This window comes from Tenebrio molitor, chromosome 3, assembly GCF_963966145.1.
Source record: "Tenebrio molitor chromosome 3, icTenMoli1.1, whole genome shotgun sequence".
Lineage (NCBI taxonomy): Eukaryota > Metazoa > Arthropoda > Insecta > Coleoptera > Tenebrionidae > Tenebrio > Tenebrio molitor.
This window is the reverse complement of record NC_091048.1, coordinates 19,638,858-19,661,174: the sequence shown is the minus strand read 5'-3', so window position 1 is coordinate 19,661,174 and position 22,317 is coordinate 19,638,858. Positions and strand designations below refer to the sequence as shown.

General features: G+C 35.5%; 1 protein-coding gene across 3 annotated transcripts; it reads left to right on the top strand.

The window, feature by feature from the left end:
* The first annotated feature begins 3,586 nt into the window (after positions 1 to 3,586).
* Positions 3,587 to 17,874, top strand: LOC138125735 (receptor-type tyrosine-protein phosphatase epsilon-like). 3 transcript variants are annotated; one of them, XM_069041185.1, is made up of 17 exons: positions 3,587 to 3,712; positions 3,774 to 4,092; positions 4,152 to 4,414; positions 13,037 to 13,169; positions 13,271 to 13,443; positions 13,503 to 13,938; positions 13,991 to 14,169; positions 14,238 to 14,325; positions 14,375 to 14,457; positions 14,507 to 14,770; positions 14,824 to 14,945; positions 14,997 to 15,132; positions 15,183 to 15,426; positions 15,484 to 15,692; positions 15,748 to 15,870; positions 15,923 to 16,071; positions 17,113 to 17,874. In XM_069041185.1, the coding sequence occupies exons 2-17, from the start codon at positions 3,933 to 3,935 to the stop codon at positions 17,324 to 17,326; spliced, it is 2,976 nt and encodes a 991-aa protein (XP_068897286.1). In that variant the 5' UTR covers positions 3,587 to 3,712; positions 3,774 to 3,932; the 3' UTR covers positions 17,327 to 17,874. The 3 variants fall into 3 exon arrangements, with proteins under 3 accessions (XP_068897286.1, XP_068897289.1, XP_068897287.1); XM_069041188.1 differs by having other exon boundaries at positions 3,630 to 3,710; positions 3,827 to 4,092; XM_069041186.1 differs by having other exon boundaries at positions 3,652 to 4,092.
* Positions 17,875 to 22,317: the final 4,443 nt, after the last annotated feature.

The following is a 22,317-nucleotide window of genomic DNA, read 5'->3' as shown; positions in this document are numbered from 1 at the left end:
CAGCTTCTGTTGCTTTCATAGCAGGGTATATTGTAAAAAAATTAAATGAAATATTTCACTGCGACAGTTGTCTCTTTCCTATATTGTCTTTTTCAACCCCTGGTCCTCTTTTACGTTCAATTAATCTTCAAAATCGTGGCGGTTTGACTTATCCAAATTATCAGTTTGTAAGTTTTTTTAAAGAATTGGCAGATATTGCCACCACAGAAATTTTATCATATTTGGCCCAAGAAAATATTTGCAAACAACTCGTAACAATTTTACTTCCACATTTAATTCGTAATTCCCTCTTTATCTGTAACACACATAAAGACAAAATTTGTAGTTACATATTATAGAATTATTGATGAAACCACTTTTAAATAATAGTTGTTCACAAAAAACTGATTCCATAAAAAGAAAATCAATTGCTAATAAACCCATAAATGGAAAGGTTTTAAAATTATAATACTACGTATCTACCAAAGAGGTACCTACATACCTACCTACCTATCCACCCATTTAGGTATGTTCTTTAGTTATCACTCCTTTATGCTTTTTAAAATTACGTTACTTTCGACTTTTGTTCCTTTTCCATTGTTTTATGTAAATGATGTATTAAATATAGTTATATATTTTCCAGTTTTACAAGACTATTACATATTTTCGTTTGATTTTCATATCTTTTTGAAACTTCATGACACTTTTGAAGGAAACGTCAATCATTGTTATTAACATTTTTCTCCGCTAGTTGGGGCTAGTTACCAAACGATTTTTTGAGGTTAGTAGAATCAATTTCAACAATGAAAATTGGCGTATTGGGACGGCCGTATGGAGCGCAGCGGAAGCTAGATGAAGTTGGCCATGGCTCAACCAGCAGCTGACCAAATTCCATTACAGTGCGACATTTACAAAATAGTCGAAGAAAAACATTTCGAACAATTCCTTTGATAATTTCTGTTAATTTGTTGAATTATTTGTGCGTTAACGTTTTTACATTTTGATTTTTTTTTTAAAGAAATTTAATCATAGCCACGAGAAGATCTCGCTATTTATTTTTTAAATGAAACTAACAAAAATCAAAAGTGGGGATAGGCAGTTGCTGGTTGAGCCGACAAGGACGCTATTCTGGCGGCCGCTCGACGTACTATTATTCCGGCGTGGTACAAATATTTTTTTCACAACTTTTTCGACAGTTTAGGATATTGAATTGTAAACTATCCGATAGTTTAAAAAATCTTCCAACTTTGTTTCAAAAATGGTTTGAATATTTTCATCAGAACAAAAGTTAACAGGGGGTATAAGTTTTACCATGCAATTCCCTATGGCAACAGTTAAAAAAATGCACTGTATGTGAATTTATTAGAGCTTTTTGTAGCCTGTTTAGAACGATTTAATTTGGTGTATAAATAATTAAAATCCTCTGATAAATAAAGGAGTTATGAACTCATCTTCTTTTTCGGGGACACCTGTGAGTTACAAATATCAAAACATTCATTGTTTACGTTCATACACTGTAAAAAATTAGCGGAGTAAATGCGGAGTGAATTTGGAGCGAATGCGGAGTGGATGATTTGTAATTGATTGAATCCCCCCGCAGTGAAATCCACTCCAAGAGGGAGTTTATTTAGATTATTCATAAAAACACTCTTCGGAGTGAAATACAAAATTCTTTGCATATCAGTGGTTTGCCACCACATAAGTATTGAAAGTTAATTGCACGTTTTACTGATCAGAAACTTAAATGCAAAGGAAACATTAGTCTATGGAACAAGAAGACGCATCAAGTTTATGCATCGCAATGCTATTGATTGCGAAGTTTTAACTGGAACCGAACGCAATAAGAGAATTTTGATTCCACGTATAAATTTAACGTATTCAGGTACTATTTTACCATTTAATTTTCAAAGAAGTCAATATCCAATTATAGCTGCATTTGCGATGACAATAAGTAAGTCTCAAAAACAAACATTCGAAAAAATTGCAATTTTATTAAGGCAGCCAGTTTTCAATTGTAAGTCGCAGCAAGTAGAGTTCGATCATTCAATGATTTGAGATTTTATACTTCCGAATATAACTGCCAGGGGCATTTAGCAAACGATGAAATTTTATTTTAAGTTCAATGGACATTTCATTTTTTAACCGCCCGGTTTTTTTGTTTCAATAAAAAATATAGGTACTATTACGACCCAAACGACCAGGAAGGTCGGGCCGGCCACAAAACACAAATCAGGTGTCCAGATTGGGCCGCGGAAGGGAGAGAGATACAAACTTTTGAAGGACAACACAACATTTATTTTCTGCCCGGTATACAGGGGCGGTTTGCCCGGTTCCTGCACCTCACAGGTGCGATGTCGCGCAGGACTGGTCACTCCTCGTTTCCGGTACTTGATGATCGCTTTCGTGGTTCAGTGGGACCTTGAGGGTGTGGCTCGAGGAAGACCGTCCTGGTTTCCGAGAGAAATTTGTGTCGCCGTGTGAAGCGTATTACTCACGGACCTCTGGATTTTTTAAATTTTCGATCGCATGGTATTACTAAACACTTTTTTGTCAAAAACCATTAAAAATATTTATATATTTTCCTTCAAAAAATGCTAACTATGCGACTCTAGAAGACAAACTGGACGTGTTTCTATCTGAGCCGGTCAACACCGGGCTACCGAACATCTGCCTCTTGTTCTTCTTTTTCCAGATACAATTAATTCCAAACAAGTTTCAATATAACAATATACTCTTCCCAAAGTCATTCTATATTGTACTCTAGTATTTTTTTTTGCGAAAATAACGATTTCTAACTGGAAAATTTCAGTTCTTATAAATAAACAATAAATTAATAAAACAAACAATGAGCGGCAATTTTTAACCTATAAAGGTTTTAATATGTTTTATTTATAACGCATTAAAAAAATTTCGTTCAAATCCGAGCTCTTGCTACCGGTTCCCAAATAAAAACCTAAACCTAAACCTAAACCGACATCTGCGGTGGTTATAATAATCATAACATCGCTAGGTATTAATAGCTATTAACACTGTAAGTTATAAAGAGCAATTTTTAATCAAATTAGCTTCCACTAAAAATGTCACTTTTAATGGCAGTTGTATAAAAATAACTATTATCAAACGAACCGCAATAGAGGAATTAATAAATGATATACAAGTACAGTTTGTACAGAATAGTTATTTATTTAACGAGTTTGTGTGTAATTTTGGCTTTTTTTGGCATGAGTGGACCAGTTTAAAACTCGAGTGAAACGAGAGTTTTAAAGGTCCACGAGTGCCAAAAAAAAACCCAAATTACACAAGAACGAGTTGAATACAAGGTTTTTTTGTTCGACGAGCCCCTTAAAGGCTCCAAATCGCTAAAAATCTTTAAAATTAGCTTGACGTTTCGTTTTGACAAGTTGTCAAATTTATCAAAATCCGTTCACACAGGAGAAAATTCTCAGATTTTGACAGTGTCGAACAAAAAAGTAATTTTGAATTTTGTAGAGAAATTTTTATTCGGATAATATTTTAAGAAATCTATGGGGCAATTCTTGAATAATCTTTTGAATAATCTTTCTATTTATGTTGATAACGCATGTTTCAAATGACTCATCATTGGAAAGATAACGATTAAAGTGAGTACATTTTTATAGTAACTTCCAGTTTTAATGTAGAAGATTGGTGTTTACAGCGTGTCTCAAAGTGAATAAACCGTATATATGTGTGTTCAAAAAGAAGTTCCAAATGTGTAACTACAATCTACATAAATATTATAAAACAAGATGCAATAAAAGCTTCCTTTGTTTCAGATGTATTTGGGTGTTATCATATCCTTATTTGCAGAATAATGTTTAATCCGTAGTATTTGAGGTTCTTGATAAATGGTAAATTTATATTATCTTATATCTGAGATAACACATAAGATAAATCATAAAATTAAATAAACCGTTCAGAAATTTATTATCACTATGACAACTTGTAAGACGTTTAATAATATTTCATTTATTCTTCTATTTTGTACTTTTGCTGTGTGTGAAAATAGTAATTCTACTGGGTACTGTGTAGTGGATGGTGACAGTCCTGGAATAACTTTAAATGACGGTTTGGGAAAAGATAGTACTCACGCTGGTAAATTTGTGTTATTACAGTTTTTACCCACTCTTGCTACTGCTAATTATATGTTCCAGGTTCTTCATCTTCCTATTTAGATAATTCTACGAGTACCCTTAACTTAACAGAGAAAACCAATCATGTTTGGGAAGTGATTAACTCCATCGAATTCAAGCATCACATAAACGATATTGTTATAGACGATCGATGGGAAACATTTAAGAACAATCATGATTTTCACACAGAGATTCAGGAGATTTTTAAGAATAGAAGCTTATCTAATTGGAATATAAATTTTAGTCACAGACACAATGGGACAGAAAATGGAACACAAAATCAGGTACAAAAATCTTTAGTCACAGATTCCCCAATGAGATAGAAGAACACAAAATAAGGTACCATCGGCTGCATAGAAATCTAGTACAGCCAAATTTACACAATTATCGTTCACGTCAAGTTAGGAGTATAATTTCTGTTCTCATTCACTACTGACACTATCACTATCTTCTATCGGTACAACGTGGAACTTTGCAACCTTACACAACTTAAATTTCCAAAAATTCAGGTAGAGTAAGATTTGACACTGTACTAGATTTCTATGCAGCCGATGGTACTAGTAGTTTATTTAACGAGTTTGTGTGTAAATTGGGCATTTTTTGGCATGAGTGGGCCCACGAGTTCCAAAAAAGGCCCAATTTACACACGAACGAGTTGAATACAACGGTTTTTTGTTCGACGAGCCTCTTAAAAGCTCCAAATCGCTTAAAATCTTTTTTGTGATATCTAGTTGTTAAAGGCGGCTTTCCGGACTATTTGTCACCATGTAAACAACCTCATAACAGCCGGAGTCCGTTAAGGGTGTCCGTTATGAGCGGGAGCGGCCGTTATGAATGACTAAATAACTATAGCAACTTTATTTTTCAACTTTTTTACAATTGGTACAATAATTAATGTTTAATGTTAGGGGACACACCTTGAATTAATCGAAATCCGTATGCCACTAACAGATGTAGACGAGATCGAAGATGATGCTTCAGACTTTTAAAACTACAACACAAGCGCGATTTTGGAGGGAATAACGATGACCTCACTTGCTCTCCGGACATCGGGAATATCTTGATCGCGATTTTTTATTGATTTCAGTCGTTTATTTTCAACGGAAAGTTAAGTGTTGAACAAATCTGACAAACAGCAGCAAATGTAGACAAGATCGAAGATGATGCTTCACAATTTTAAGACTAACACAAGCGCAATTTTGCAGGCAATAACGATACCTCACTTCCGGATATCGGGCATATCTTGATTGCGATTTTTTATTGATTTTATGAGAGTTAAGCGTTGAACAAATCTGACAAACAACATTGAAACTATTTTTTTTCACAAACAACGGTTGACATGACGACGTCCTCCGCACACTTATTAATCATTCGGTTTTTTCGATGGCGTTGAAAAAAATGTATTTCAAAAAAATAATTGTGAACGAATCGTAGAGATATTACAAAAACTATTGTACAATACACGTCCGTTAGGGCCTTTACAGCCTTGCCAGTATTATTCGACTCGCTCTGCGAGCTCGTCTCACAAAATCTCTGGCTCAGCAGTAAAGGCTATCCTAACGGACTTCTACTGTAAAATACTATAAAATTAGCTTGACGTTTCGTTTTGACAAGTTGTGACATTTATCAAAATCCATTCACACAGGAGAAAATTCTCAAATTCTGACAGTGTCGAACAAAAAAAAAAACTCCTTGAACTAGAAAACTACAAAAAAAATAAGTTGCAAGATCGTACCTATACTGGGTGCACCAAAATTCGCGGAACAGCTCAATGAAGTAATATCCACTCAGGTTAGAAAGTAATTAGAAAACTAATTTAAAAATTCTATGGCCCGATTTATTCACCTTCAAGTAACTTTATATGAACGGTAATTAATTACCATGGATCTACCAATACTAGATTCTAAAGTCCATTCAAAAAGCATCTGGACTGTCAAAATCAAATTTGCAGTTGTTAGGTTGGTTAAATCACTAGTTATTTTCAAATTGCCCGGTCGGTATCTATAATTTTTTGATTTTTCAAACTATTCATTTGTTTAAATTGACATCGTCAAATAAATTGCAAATTATTTAAGTGCATTTTATAAAAAGGTTAAAATGGAAAGTTCAAAACGAACTATGCTGGTTCTATTGGCGCGAGAGAAGAGAGCCATAATAAATTATTATATTTTTCTAACACTAATATCTTATACTGTTTCCGTGGTGCATTTGAGCTCACACCTTATGTTTCCCATAAAATACGCTTGTCTCTATAAGACACGTCGTCAATAGCAACGTATCTTATAGAGTCATAAAATACGCTCACACACATCATTCAAGTAACATTTTATTCATCATTTTTACAGTAATTATCACAAAAGTGAAAAGTACAATTATTGAATTGGAATTGCCATATTAGCTTCGTGCTCTTGTTCATAACATCTTCTTCTTTAACTTCTGCTGTTTCATCCAATGCAAGTGCCCGGCCATCGAAAATGGCAATCTTTACATTTTCTTCAAATGATTCTTGCCGTAGTGTGAATTAACTTTTAATGAAGTTCTACACGCTTACCCCATATCAAGAAAAGCCAAAATGACATCTTCCGTTACCTCCGTGATGCTTTTTTTTATTGTTCCGGCCTTGAAACGAAACATACACCTTTTCGTATGCACTTTTAGACTTCATTGGTAACAAATTACCCCTTTTTTCTTATTTCTTCTGGAACGTTTTGGCACATTTCAACGATGAAGATTGTTTTTTTCCAAATTTGTTGATACATATTATTACCATAGTACCCACGGCAACCTCCGCATTTTATGTATTGTGACGCGCCTCGAATAATTTCTGAATTTATTAAAATTTCTGATAAGGTGTTAGTGTTAGAAAAAATCTTGAAGACAACGCGTGTTTTATAGTTTATCTATTAAATCCTCGCTCCCTGCGGTCGCTCTGATTTAAACTACGATCTCGATTTTTAAAACGTCTATAAAACCCTTGTTGTCTTAATAGCTATATAAAGCCTGATTAGGTAAAGCTGATTGGTTAACTATGTGGATATATTAAAGATGTTGCACCTAATATACCCTTACCGGAATCTGGGAATCTGACTCAGACAGGTATGGGAAGCGATTTTCAATTTTGGTTATTGTTTAGTTTTTACCGGTTTTCAGTTTGTCGTGTGTCACCTTGTTTTTCTTTGTGTTTTTTCTGTGGCGGTCGTGAAAAAGTAGGTAAGTCGAAAATGTTAATTTTTCAGGGCAATGATTCAAAATTCCACATCATTCCTAAAATCCTGTAATTAAATAGAAACTTCTTTCTACCTGTACTTGCTTTCAATATAAGTAAATTTTAAACTGTGAAAATCTGAATTATTTAATTCCATGATTTATTATTAAGGTGTAAACATCGTTAACTCATTTTTGAAATTATTTGACTTACCTACTTTTTCACGACCGCCACAGTTTTATAAACTTGATTAAATTGCTCCAGTTCTTTAAGTTGCTGCATTTCGTTTCAAATGTTCAAAACATTTTTAGTTCAATGATTAAAAAGGAAAACATAACCTAAACATATTTTGACGTGGTACACTGTAGCAAAAAACTTTTATACCCAAGTACAGTCAAAACAAGCTTTTTATTTAAAATTTAATTTTGACAGTCCAGGAGTTTTTTGAATTTACTATAAATCATAGCAACTACTGGCAGGATAAATTTACTTGAAGGTGAATAAACCGGGCCTATACCTAATGGATTTGAAGAAATGGGGGCTCGAAAGGTGCAACTTTGATCTAGTTTATTTTAAATACGGTTCCATGACAAATCGGCGCTGCCAAATCAGCGCCCGACAATTCCGCGTATGACGATTCGGCGCTACGACAAATCGGCGCAAAGACAACTCGGCGCAAAGACAAATTGGCGCAACGACAAATCGGCGCAACGACAAATCGGCGCTAATGTCGAATAATCAAAATATCGAATATCAGCAGAGTGCACAAAACGAGGAAGCGCGTTTTCTTGCAAGTCAGTCAGCATCAAAATTACAAGTCTTGTAATAGCAGAAAGTGAGGTTACGAATACCGCTACACTTATTTCCATTGGTTTAACTCATCGAAGTTATTTTACCCAGTGGCGGCTCGTGACCAAATTGAAAGGGAGGGCACACTTGGATCAATTCGGATTGTACCCAATACTTTTTTATTGCTGTCTATATCCATGTCAGTGCCAGTGAACACGGTGTTTTTAGATTGATCTATGTGTAATTTTAAAATATCGATAACTTCGGCAATTAAATTTATCAAACCTCGAAAAATGCCTGGGTTATTGCTCTCAACCCCTTCATCATGTCCACGTAACGCTAACTCAAATGCCCCGCAAAATTTTATCGCATCAATAAGTTTTCTTAAAATATATCGATTTTGTTTCACTTTTTCATTATGTTTTTGAATTTCAAGGCGATATACCCCACTCAGCTGGTTACGGAGGTCCGTGTTGCCCAAAATTCCAAACTCGACTGAATAAGATAAATGTTTTTGGCTTATTGCATGCTTTTTAACTTTTTGGCCCAAATGTTTTAAATTACCAAACACACGAAACAATAAAATGAATTACTTACATGGCAAGCACATAACCAACTAGCGTTATTGTACATACCTCTGTTAAAATTTCTTACCACAATTTTACCCTTGATCAAATTTTGTTTACAAATTTTCAGGTATGGACGAGGTGGACCCAACTGTTTAATTTCTTTCCGCTCTTCAAATCCAAGTCCAACAGCGGTTTTTAAATTTTTAATTGATTGAACGAAATTCATGATAATATTCGTAAATAGCACGACTGCGTAGAGCACGACTGAAACCTAATGTTACTATTAATGCAGAATGCTAGTAAAAACTACACTTGAAAGCAGAAAATATATAAAAGCACTAAACACACGTTTGATTAAGAATTAGACGACAAGTGTTGCGAACTTGCAAATCAGTTGAAATCTCGTTAAAATTTGAAATTCATAACTTCGGATGCAATCGAGCTAAAAACAATTCAACGTTCGATGAAGTCCGGTAAATTATGTGTTCTTATTAGCTGTGGGCAAAGTCGCTCTTGCCCACAGAGATGGGCATCGGCGTCATAGGGATTTTTTAACATGATGTTCTCGGAGAACTTGTAGAAGCGTCGTACGTCGTAGGGGAAAATAAACGAAGCGGGGCAAGCTAGTGCTTGCCTACGCCGCGAGGCGCTTTTGTAACGCAAGATCCAAATGACGCTGAGCAGCGCGCAAAATACAAAATGCACCCATTGTCACATTCGAACTTATTACAATTTAAATATTTGAATAGACTATATAACGATTTTTATATTTATTGTTATCCTTATTTTACAATTTGTTTTGGGGGGGCATTGCCCATCTGCCCCTCCTGTACCAGCCGCCACTGATTTTACCTAACGGTCAACATCTTTGTTGTCTCACAGGACGCAGAATTCCTTTACGCAGTGACGTCACTGTGCGACGAAGACCATCCTTATTTGTAAAGGTCCATTACCAATCGTTCCTATATTTCGGTACATCTTATGAAGATGTCTATATTATAATTCAGAATAAGTGTCATGGCGGTTGGCGGTAGGCGTTGGAAATTCAAATTTACGTTGGCAGCGTAGAGGGATATGTAGGGAGCACTCTTCAAAAAAGTGGATACGACCGCGCTTTTCTGTAGACCTAATAAAAGATCTCCAGGATGAGCCGAGCGAAACCGAAGTAAACGTAAATAACTCATCTTTCCAGTGGCGTACCTTCGACTTTTTTTCTGGGGACAATTTTTGTAGGAATTTTCATTATATCGCAATGCAACTGAAGTAATTAAAATGTTGATTCCAACATTATCATATCATAAATATTTCCTTATACCATCTTCTGTTGGCAGCATCTACTGTTTACTTCAAGCTTCAAATATCTGTCAGTTCGGTCAAGCGCCAAATTCAAAACAGAAAAATTTCTTAAAATGGTTAGTTGCACGGCACCTTATTGTTCTACCAGATCAGAAAGAGGTATTAAAATGTTTCAGTTCCCAAACGATGCGTCACGCAGACAATTGTGGATCCAAAATATTGGGAAACCATTGAATTGGCAGCCTAGTTACCACAGACTTTGTGAAGTAAATGCAAGCAAATCTAAATAGTTAACATACAATTTACATTTTATTTTCACTCTTGAAATATTTTATCTACGATCGCGTAAAAAGTAGGCACTTTTTGCACTAAAAATCGTTGTTAAAGTTGACGTTTAGAGAAACTGACGGAATCGTTCTCTAAAAGTTTTAGAGGACGATTTCTCGCTTTTATGGCACAGAACTGTCAGAATACAACAATCGAATTTGTTGGAAACATTGTTTAGGTTGCTAAACGACGTGGTTCTCAAACGACTTTGGTTATTCATGAAATATTGAATCAATGAATTATTTTATACAAATTTATGTTGAAACCGGTGTGATGATCTCACGATCGTAGATAAAATGTTGTAAGACATACGTGTAAAAAGTTCCTTTGTTGCACTCACATCTTTTAAAATACTCCCTCGTACCTCGGTCACCTGTCATATCCACAGAACAGTCATCATATCATAGTCATATCTAACAATTTTGACAATAACAGTGCAGCCAATCAACAATCGACAAACGCCCCTAGGAACCAGGATAGAGTCTACTCTCTTTAATATACTAATTTTACTGGCGGTCATTTTAAAAGGCGTCATAAAAGGTCTCCGCACAGGTCTCGCTACGTGCAGCTGCCTTTACATTGCCAGCATAGGCAGTGCTCCCTCCATATCCCTCTACGGTTGGCAGCAAGACCCTTGCTAATAAATAATACCTTGGTTTCGACGCTGTTGGTATCCTTCGCTGTCAATTTGGTTTTGACATTATCGTTGGAATCGTTTTGTGTTTATTTTCTTGTTATAGTATTTGGAATTTCTTTCTTTCTTTTACGAAAACTGTATGATTTTTCTGTGGGTTAGCTCTGCTGTGGATCAAAACCATGTCAAAATAATGTGACGCAGAACCTCAAAATAAAGTAATGACGGTTTCACATGTTTAGTTAATTTTTTGACATAATATAAAGCTCACTTTAGATAATCCACGCCTACCGCGATGCCATTTATTCTGAATTATACTATAATTAATTTTTTTCACTACTAGTAATAAAGTCTAGCGTTATCGGTTGTCATAGAAGTCTGAGAAGTTTCGTTTTTCTACGTTCGCTCAGTGACAGCTAAATAATTTTTCATTATTAACTAGTGGTGAATAATGGAACAACCGTCACCTAGGAACGAAAGATTGTCGTCTATTTCATTGGTTAACGTAGACGATTTTCATACCAACTGTCAAGAAATGACAACTCGGACCCGTCGCATCCGACAAGATAATTTGATTAATAATTATTATCAGAAAGGGTTTTAACGTATCTAGTAGTGAAAAAAATAGTACTTATATAAACCACGGTGGAGAAGTCCCTTATAGCCTTCGCGCCTTACAACCCTCGGCGCGCCTCGGGCTCTAATCTTGGCGCTCTGGCTATGATTATGAACTTCTCCACCTTGGTAAATAGTCAATTTTGACTTAAATTGTAAATCATTTTACAATAGGAGAGAAAATCGTCTTATGACTACCATAAATAATTTCATAAATAAATAGGGGCTGTTACTTTACCTGATGTTTGCTCTTCCTTGAGTCGGCACTGCACAAGAAAGGGGCAATAAAGTTAGAGGGTGGTAAGTTATAAGACGGTTCGCTGTTCTGTTGTGAAATGATTTACAATTTAAGTCAAAATTGACTATTTCTAGACGAGGACTTTATATAATATACTATTTAAAATGTCAGCATAACGCATAACCTAACTTTTTGACGTTAAAAGACTGCTGTCATTCTGCCAAACAAATTTCTCTAAAACTGATGTCTTCCTCGTCGCACTTACGACATTTGCATTTGTTATCTTTGTTCCACAATAAACTCACGTCAGGAATGTAATGGCGCTACCTTAACACGTAGTGTGTTTATCTAGTGACCTTAGTGCGCCGATATGTCATTCGCCATTGCGCCGATTTGTCTTTGCGCCGAACTGACGTAGCGCCGATATGTCAGCGCCGAAACGACGTGCCCCGATTCATCCGCGCCGAAATGACGTGATACCCTCGTCAAATTTATGGCCCCTACAACTACGTAGTTGTAGGGGCCATAGTCAAATTCATATCCCAGCGCTGTTGACATGAGTCACACCACCACAAAACTAATCGGCAAATATGTATATGCATATGTGAACGGATTTTGATAAATAAAAATAAGGGGCTCGTCGAACAAAAAAACGTTGTATTCAACTCGTTCGTGTGTAAATTGGGCCTTTTTTTGTTGACTGACTAGTTAATAACGTACCTACTGCTAAGTTGTTCCGCGAATTTTAGGGCACCCAGTATTCTATTCTATAATTATGCGAGCAAATTTCTTCAATGACTAATTTGTCATTAATGCAAAATTTTGTTAATTTATTTTGCACCGCTACTACTGCTACCTTAAAAATTTTAGATTTACCTAATACAAAAGTCTTGCAAACTTTGCAGTTATAATCATAATTTATATTTTAAATAAATTTGATTTTGGTAATATTAACTGTAGGTTTGGCAGTTATTCTTTTAATCCTTGAACCATATGATGTAATAAAATGCCAAATGAACATGAACATGAAAGAACATGAATTAAAAATTAATTACTTAAATCAAGTTTTTAAATTGCCGATTACCAGTTTCTTGGTTAAACGTTACATTTAATGGTAATTTGTTAGTGTCTTAAAAAAATCTCTTCTAATATTAAACGTAAGTTACGCAGCTAATATTCAACCAACTACCAATGCGTGGTTTTTTAGTTTATTATTTTTGGTGACATTTTCAGTGGTATCACCTAAAATTAAAAGACGATAAATTCGAGTGTACCAATATCACCAGCAGCTGTAATATCACGCCACATTTCAATGCTTCACAATATTACATCCCCAATGCAATGCACATGTGGAAACTGCACAACTGTAAGTAATAAAGAAAATATTATATTGCCAAATAATTATGTCCTGCTTCGGTGTACCATTGACGTTTTTCATTTACTTGTATTTAAATCTATCTATTACAGATACTTATCTACATACGACTCAAAATAAAACAGAAATGATCTACACAAAACTAGAAAACTGCACAACTGTAGAAACAGGATGTTTTTATATGTATTTGTCAATGTGTCCTGGCTGCAATATTACAATTCAATTATTAAACTCAACTCATAATAAGATAACTGAATCATTTACTGTAACTTTATTGTAACAAATAAATATACCTTAACCACGATTAAAGAGATCTCTTTTTAGGGTAACGGAAAATGGAAAAAACAACAATTTCCATTGAAAAACTTTACTACTTGTTTCAACATATCAATAACAACGAACCATATCTCTGATGAAACAAGGTTTTGGGCTATTGGCGAAACTGCATATTTGTCTTCAATTCTAAGTTGTGCAGAGAATAAAAGATACATAAAAATTGAAAATACTTCAAATATGACTTGTGAAAATGCTTTAAATGAAAAAATAAATACAACATCCAGTTTACCGGATTACAAAAAGTATAGTAGGAATGTTATAGATAAGAATGCTACGAGTGTAATAGAGGATAAGAGATCAAGTGATCTCGCTACATCGTCCTTCAACCCTCTATACCTACTGATAATTCTTCCGATTGTGTTCATTGCATCGGTGTTAATATTTGTTTACTTTAAAAAGAGAAAATCCAAATTGGGACCTGGTGGTATAATTTCGTATTTGCACACTGTAATTGTAAATTAACAGTAAAATTTTAGAAGCAGTAGTGTTCAGAAAGAATGAATACGAAGACAAGGAAATATTATTAAATTCAAAAACTGACAATTCGGCAACACGTGATCAATGGCCTTCAATTAAAGGGCCACTTTTTTCAAATTACATTCATCAAGTGTTTAACAGGGAGAAAACATCTGACGATCTCAAAGTGCAGTTTGAGGTATGTATTTTTTATTACGTATACACAATTTCTTCTTAAAGTATGTATAATTTAGACACGTATTTCAGTCTCTTCCTTCTGGATATTTGAAAGAAAGCAATGAAGGCAAAAAGCCTGAAAATTTGGAAAAAAATAGATATCCCAACATTCTTCCTTGTAAGTGTCTTCTCTTTCAAAATGTTCAGTTTGTTAGTAAAAATTTCAGATGATGAAAATCGAGTCAAACTCCACAAAACTTTGGGTGACGAACACCGATCTACAGATTACATAAATGCTAGTTACGTGCAGGTAAAATTTCGAAAAATCTAAAATGTATTTAGTCAACTAGCATTTTTAGTGTTTCGATAATCCTAAAGAATATATTGTTACCCAAAATCCTACGGAAAAGACCTTCACAGATTTCTGGCGAATGATCTGGCAAGAGAAAGTAGAATATATCGTAATGATAAGTCACAACAATGAAAAATATTACTGCTATTGGCCGCAAACAGACTGTCAAATGAGGTGCGATGGCATGGAAATTTACTCACCTAAAGTCTCGTCATATGAATTTTACGAGCACAGAATGTTAGTTTTACAGCGATTTGGAGAGTCTAGGAAGGTACAAGTATAAATAAACCCACTGTGTATCCCATTTAAATTCTAATTTTCTAGCTAAATCATCTTCATTTTAACACGTGGTCCAATAATTTCTTGTCGTCCCACGTTTTCGCCGAGTTCATGAATGACCTATTATCCATACCCCATCACTCTGTACCAGTGGTATTTCACTGTTTGTACGATTTAGTAAAAACATGAAAACGAGGAAACTTAAAAATATTTTGTAGGGGTGGCTTAGGCAGATCAGCAACTCTGGTCTTGTGCGACATAGCTTTACGAGAAGTTGCAAGCAGTGGTTTGTTCAATTTGTTCGAGACCACCAAAAAACTGAGAAACAGTAGAGCCGATATGGTCCAGAATTTGGTAAAAAGTTCTGCTAAAAATATCAATTCGATTATTATTCACTGTTTTAGAAACAATACCAACTAGCTCATCTCATAATTTATGAGAACCTTAACTACAGAAATGATGCGATTGAGTTAAACCAAGACTATGAAGCTTACTGTAACAAGTTGTTTGAGGATAATACCATTAAAAAAATGTGGTCGAAACTTTTGGAACACAGAGAATGGATGTTCAGGGCTCTTACACCCTACACCCCTTGCTCGGATGAACCGAAGAAGAACCGTTATCAGAATGATAATAATCTGCTTCCTGGTTTGTACAACACACCACATTTGACATTAAATTGACAATTCAACATTTTGTGTTTAGTTGAACACAGTCGAGTGACATTACAAGTATCACCAGACGCTGAATCAGATTACATCCATGCCATGTACGTGGTTGACTACAAGCAAAAGGAAAACTATATTGTGGCTCAACAACCACTGCGCAACACCCTATCAGATTTTTGGTTAATGGTTATACAAAACCAAGTTGAAATTATCATCAATTTAAACGAGCTGAATTGTACAACCTCGGTAAAATTACAGCAATTAACACCCCACAATTTTTACTCAAATTAAATTTTCCTAGAACGATTGTTGTTACTTTCCGACAAACCACAACAAGGCTATCAAAACTAAAGAAGTCACAATTGAATTGGATACTATTAAAGAGTATCGCTACTACAACAAGTTTACATTGAAAATTAATGGAGTAATGTGGTGTTTTTTTATTTTACCCTGACCGTTCATTGTACTCGTTTTAGCTGAAGCTGAAAAAACCCCCGTCAGTTTTCAACGTCAAAAAATGGCCCAAAATTAAAGGAGTACCAGACAGCACCGACCTGATGTTGGACATTTGGGATGCAATAAGGAAAGAAAACTCACAAGGGGGTCGAATTTTATTTTGCTGCGAGTAAGTTTGACAGGAGCTTATACAGGTGTTTCTGAAATAAGTTTGTAAATAGTTATTTGTACAACCAGTTATGAAAGTCATACTTTTTTTCACGAATTTGCGTTGCCCGAGTTAATCAAGCAAATAAGTGAAAAAAAGAGACTTTTATAACGTGTTGTACACACTATTGTTTGCATATCGAAAAAAGTTGAGAAATTTGGTCTAAAAGGATTTATGAAAAATTACAAAAAAAAAAAAATAGGTATGCTTTGACAATCATCTCCAAGGATATGGAATAAAATGATGCAAAAAAGTACTACTTTCACTACGATTTTGTGTGTAAAAAAGTGCCACTTTCATTACGATATGCAAAAAAAAAATGTGAAGTATCCTTTACGAAATGATTCTGCGTAAATGACTTTTGGGAGTGGAAATCAAAAGACTAGACATTACCCAATATCCTCGTATTTTTGACAGCTATGAATAGGGAAAATTTGTCCGAATTTGTTCACTTCATTAGCAACCATTGTTACATCAACTCCACAATAAAGTCGTAGGTGCAAGCACTTTGTAAATGTTTCTATGGAAATAATCGAAAGGAGTATCCAATGTCACGTTTGTGACTCCGGGCACCTTTTATCTTTGATTATTATTGTTGCTACCAGGATAATCAATTAATCATTTTTAACTCAGCAGCGTACTAGCAATTTTACCTCAATCATTTTTATCTCGAAAACGAAAAAACTTTTATAAGAATTTTTTTTTCTATCACTTCTTCTCATCATCGCCAATTGCCGGTTTTTTTTTTCCAAACTTATTTCAGAATCACGCTGTATACTATGTATACACACTGATTCAAAAAGGATCAAAAAACGTCACTGAAAAGGTTCTTACCTAGCTCTGTTCTAATTATTCTATCTTACAAAATGCAGATCTACTTTGCTATTGTGTTAAGAATAATTATTTTATCATGAAGTTTTGACTTTTCTGTTTTCTTAACACATAATATGACCCACTGTGTGAATGTCATTTTTTGATACACACATTTTATATGATTTCTAGTGATGGAATCAGATCCAGCGGTCTAATGGTTTGCTTCTTGTACATGGTTGATAAGATGATCCACGAAAGAAAATGCGATGTTGTTGGTGCTGTAAAATCTGTGAGACGCACACACATTAATTTTATCGATTTCGAACAGTTTGTCTTTCTACATCGCGCTGCACTGGCATTTTATAAAAACGTTCTTGAACGAGATAACGAACAATTATTGTAATAAGTAATGGTTATAGGTACAACATCGCTTGTTTTATAAAATTTTGACTGTTATACAATATTAGCAGGAAGAAAATATTATACCTACACATTTTAAGTTAAATAATTTACTTTAAAAAAGATTTGTTTTGTCATATTATGTACTCTCGTGTCAAAAATGAATTACTCGCTAGAATTCGAACTTTTAGGTAAATAACGTTTTTCATGTTGTGTGTAACTAGAATTTTCAAAAGTTATTTTGAATGCCTAAGGTTGGTTACTTTGAATTGAGAGATTAAATCCAAATAAATATGCCGCCAGTAACCAAAATTGATTGTGAAATGAAAAATCATCTATCACTTACCGAGAAATTAGTCATTTGCAACTGTTACAATTAATTTGCTGTCTTACATTTTTGGGATATCTTTTGTTTGTCACCAGAAACCACATAGCCTCCAACCTAACCAAATTTATGACAACCTAGTAACGAATATCCCTAAATCCTAGGGAGTAATTCATTTTTGACACGAGAGTAATAATAATAAATAAATACCTTATATTGTAAACTTATTCCAATATTTAGATTCATACATACCTATGCAACCCACAATAGATTCCCAAAGTTAACGTGGATATTTGTTTTTTGATTTAAAAAACATTAAACATAGTTATAGAGGGTTATTCTAAATGATTCTAGTCCAAGTAGGCATAAAAACTGAATGTAAAATTTATGGTTGCCGCTCCATATAAATGATGTGAATAAGTGAGTACACATCTTTCACACACAGGAGTTGAATTGGGTGCAAAACAACTCAATATTTTTGGATTCAATCGTTAATTAAAAAAAAATAATTAAAACTCTCATCACCGCACTTTTCACCTAAAAAATGACAGAGACAGCGACAAAAATTGACAGTTCACATGAAAGCGGCAAAAATTTCATAACATGGGCATGGCCTGCTTCGACTACAATCATTTATAATAACCCTGTAGTATTACCGTTATAACTTTTTATCTGCTCCACCCACATAAATTGACCAATAAGAATCAACGCCAAATTCAATCTGTATAATTTTTCATCACATTTGCCACGTAAAAAAGTTAAGGTTAGAATTTTGCTGTCAAGTCCACAATTATTGTTTTAGGTTCTAAAAAATAAAATGTCATTAAGACAATTCGAATGTCAGAATTTTTTTTCTCTATAAATCAGACCTATTTGATTGGTAACTAAGAAAATGTAATGGGCGGGGCAGATAAAATGTTACGTTGTCCTTATTATAATGAATTTTTTTAATAAACAATTGTCAAAACGTTGTCTTGTTGGTATGAGCCAAACTGTGATTTTCATGATAATACGATTGGTCACATTGAGTGTCAACATTTTTTTATGTAACTGAGCCTGCGCCCTAACGAGCGAGAGTTTATTTCAAATTCGAAAAGGTTCCTCCTGATTTCTCATTAAATTTGTTTTGAAAATGAATTCACGGAAGAAAGGTACGGGAAGTGAAGTGAACATAACCTTAACCATGATTTGGTGTCAAATTGTTATACAGCTGGTCCATATGTCCAAATTTTAGGGTGGTACAGTGTGGTTTTTTACTTCATTTTGACACTGACAATTGTTTATTAAAAAAATTTCACTATATCTATAAATAGCAGTTTCGTAAATTCTGTCATAAACGTTATTTGCTTGGTTAAATGAAATTGTGAAAAGACGAAGAGTTTTTGGGAAAATGTTTATTGTCTGTCTAAACGCGCAACGGCAGAAGCATTTTTATTACATTCGCCATAAATCAGGATCATGTCTGTTTTCTCATCGTTTGAATCGTAGAGGGGTATGGAGGGAGCACTGTTCAAAAAAGTGGTTACGACCGCGCTTTTCTGTAGACCTAATAAAAGGTCTCCAAATAAGTCGTGAAACGTTCAGATGAAGCCAAAAAACAGCAAAACACTGTAAAAACACAGCAAAACACCGTAAATCAAGGCGCCAAGTAAAATGTCAAACGACAAGTGAATAGTGGCAACGGTTTCTTTCCAACGTTCATTTCGAAATTCGAATTCCTAAGTTGGCGCCATTATTAAACTCCGGTCATTGGTCCGCACGCGTTGGAAAAGTAGTGTATGCTCAGATGAGCCGAGCGAAACCTAAGTAAACGTACTCTCGTGTCAAAAATAAATTACTCCCTAGAATTCGAACTTTTGGGGAAATAACGTTTTTCATGTTGTGTGTAACTAGAATTTTCAAAAGTAATTTTGAATGCCTAACGTTGGTTACTTTGAATTGAGAGATTAAATCCAAATAAATATGGCGCCAGTAACCAACATTGATTGTGAAACGAAAAATCATCTATCACTTAGAGATAAATTAGTCATTTGCAACTGTTACAATTAACTTGCTGCCTTACATTTTTGGGATATCTTTTGTTTGTCACCAGAAACCACATAGCCTCCAATCTGACCAAATTTATGGCAACTTACTAACGAATATCCCTAAATCCTAGGGAGTAATTTATTTTTGACACGAGAGTAGAAAACTCATCTTTCCAGTGGTGTCCCTTTAACTTTTTTTCTGGGGACAATTTTTGTAGGAATTTTCATTATATCGCAGTAAATAGTTCAAAATAAAAACAGATCACACTTATACAGGGTGTTTTCGAAGCTGAGTTGAGTTAGCACATGATAGTATGCGTTGTTCTAAAGAGTTTTAACCAAAATCATCTTAGTAAAATGTGTACGGCAATGAAGATACTACAGGGCAATTCACATAAGGGTTATTTCTGAATTTATTTTGTACGCAACCAAAAATACTAATGACGCTGACTGCTTGATACCATTTATAATGTGATTTAATTTAGTAATCAACGTAGGTATGTAATTTGGCTAAAAATGTCACAATGACGTTTTCCTGTTCTGATTAATGAAATCAAGGCGGTCTTAAGTTAAATGTAGATCGCCTTGATGAAATCAAAAATTAAATTCATCAACTGTCATTTTGACATTTTTAGCCAAATTACATACCTACGTGGATTACTAAATAAAATCACATTATAAATGGTATCAAGTGATCAGCGTAATTAGTATTCTTGGTTGCGTACAAAATAAATTCAGAAATAAACCTTATGTGACTTGCCCTGTATAAGTTATTTTTTTTTTAATTTTTGAAACCGGTCTTGCTCAAATTTGCGTTGATTTGTTAGAAATTAGAATTGACAAAAAAAATCAAATGAGCATGGACGTTAATCAAAAATACACTGTCAGAGTTGTCATCTAATTATCGGAATAGCTTTATCATTACGAAAAAAATGAGCTCACAAATATGTTGCTAATCTATGGGCAATGTTATCACCACTATCACGTTATCAGAATGTAGCTGCCGCGCCCAGAGAGTACGCAGAGCGATTTCCAGAAAGACACGATCCTGGGCCACGTCAGTTATTAATCTAGTATAGCGGAGAAATAGACAGGACTAAAATTAGTATATTAAAGAGAGTAGACTCTATCCCTTATATACCACTCTAGACAGGACCGGACTCAAAATGTTAGAAAACAATAAAAATATACAATACAATGAATTATCTCCGTTAATACAAACATTTTACTAAGAAGATTTAGGCTAAAATTCTTAAGAATAATGTATAGTACTGTCACAGGACAAAGGTCAGAAGTTCAAAAAAATAACGAGAAAATGAAGTTTCCTTTCTTTTTTATTCAACAACAACGAAAACCAAAACCGTTAACACAAAAAAAATGAGAACCGTCAACTTGACAGCTACTTGATCGGTGCCTAGCGTCTCGCTTACTGGTAACAATCGCCCCGACACGCAAAGACGCTAGACACCTAATGTTGCGCGTCAATCGCCATCTCTCTATTAATAAGGAAACGTTTATGTTGGGCGCCAGTGAAGGTTTACCCCCCTCCAGAAGGGGTTGTTGGTGGTGATTATCCGGCCTCAGGCTTCGACCGTCCGTCCTCGGTCTCCACCAGGTAGGCGTAACCGATGCGGAAGTCGACCTGGTGTTCTGGAGCTTGACGAACACCAGGTTCTGGTTATCGTCGTTGACGTATTTGCTGGTGTGTATCATGTTGTGGTTGCGGTGAACACCACAGTTGAGGTTGGACCTGGTGTTTTTGGTTGTGATGAGCAGCAGGTCCAGCGGGTCGTGGTTGACGTTGTTGAACAGCTGAGTCCTGTTGTGGCAGCGGCAGTCGGAGCTGATGTCGACGTTCTGCATCAGGAGGTTGTTCTCGTGATGGCTTTTCTTGTGCGTGTTGTGCACCTGGTGTTAGGAGTCGTGGTTGACACCGTCGAGGTACTGGATCGTATTGTGGTTGTGGTGGTCGAGGCTGCTGTTGACGGTCTGCTCGGTGAGGTCGCGTCGAGATCACAGCTACGACTTTCGGTAGTTGGCCCGGAACGGGACCTGGTTCTGATGGGAGAGCGGCCGAAAGCGCGAGTTTCCCTTGCCGTTGCGGGTGTTTTTCAGCGGTCGTTTCGACGGGTGGAAGTTGAAGATCATCGTCGAGTTTTTTACCAGATCGTTCAGCTGAAACTGCAGGTGCATCTCCTTGTGGCGGAGCTACAGTTGTCATTTCTCCACGTTCACGCTTGAGTGGAGGTTGTGCACGTTGATAAGATTCTCGGTCGCCGATGGGTTCGATGTCAACTTGGCCAGCGTGTTCGTCGTCTCGACCAGTTTGAAGATCGGGTTCTCGGTCCTCGATGAGTTCTTGAGAGTGTAGCAGGTCTCCAGGCTTTTGAGGAGAAAATTCCTCTGCTGCGTCGCCAGCTGTCATATCATTGGCAGCATCATTTTCGTCAAGGTAAGCTCCACCTGGAGCTTGACGATCAGCTGGCCCTTAGGCTCGTTCTGGGACTGGATCTGGTGGATGTTGTGGTCGCTGATGGTGGCCCTGGTTCGGCCCACCGGCGAAGGGCACGTGGTGGTCAACAAGGTGGCGTGATTGCAGTGGTTCTTGTTGTGGGTGTTGTACAGAGTTTGGAGTCTCAAGAT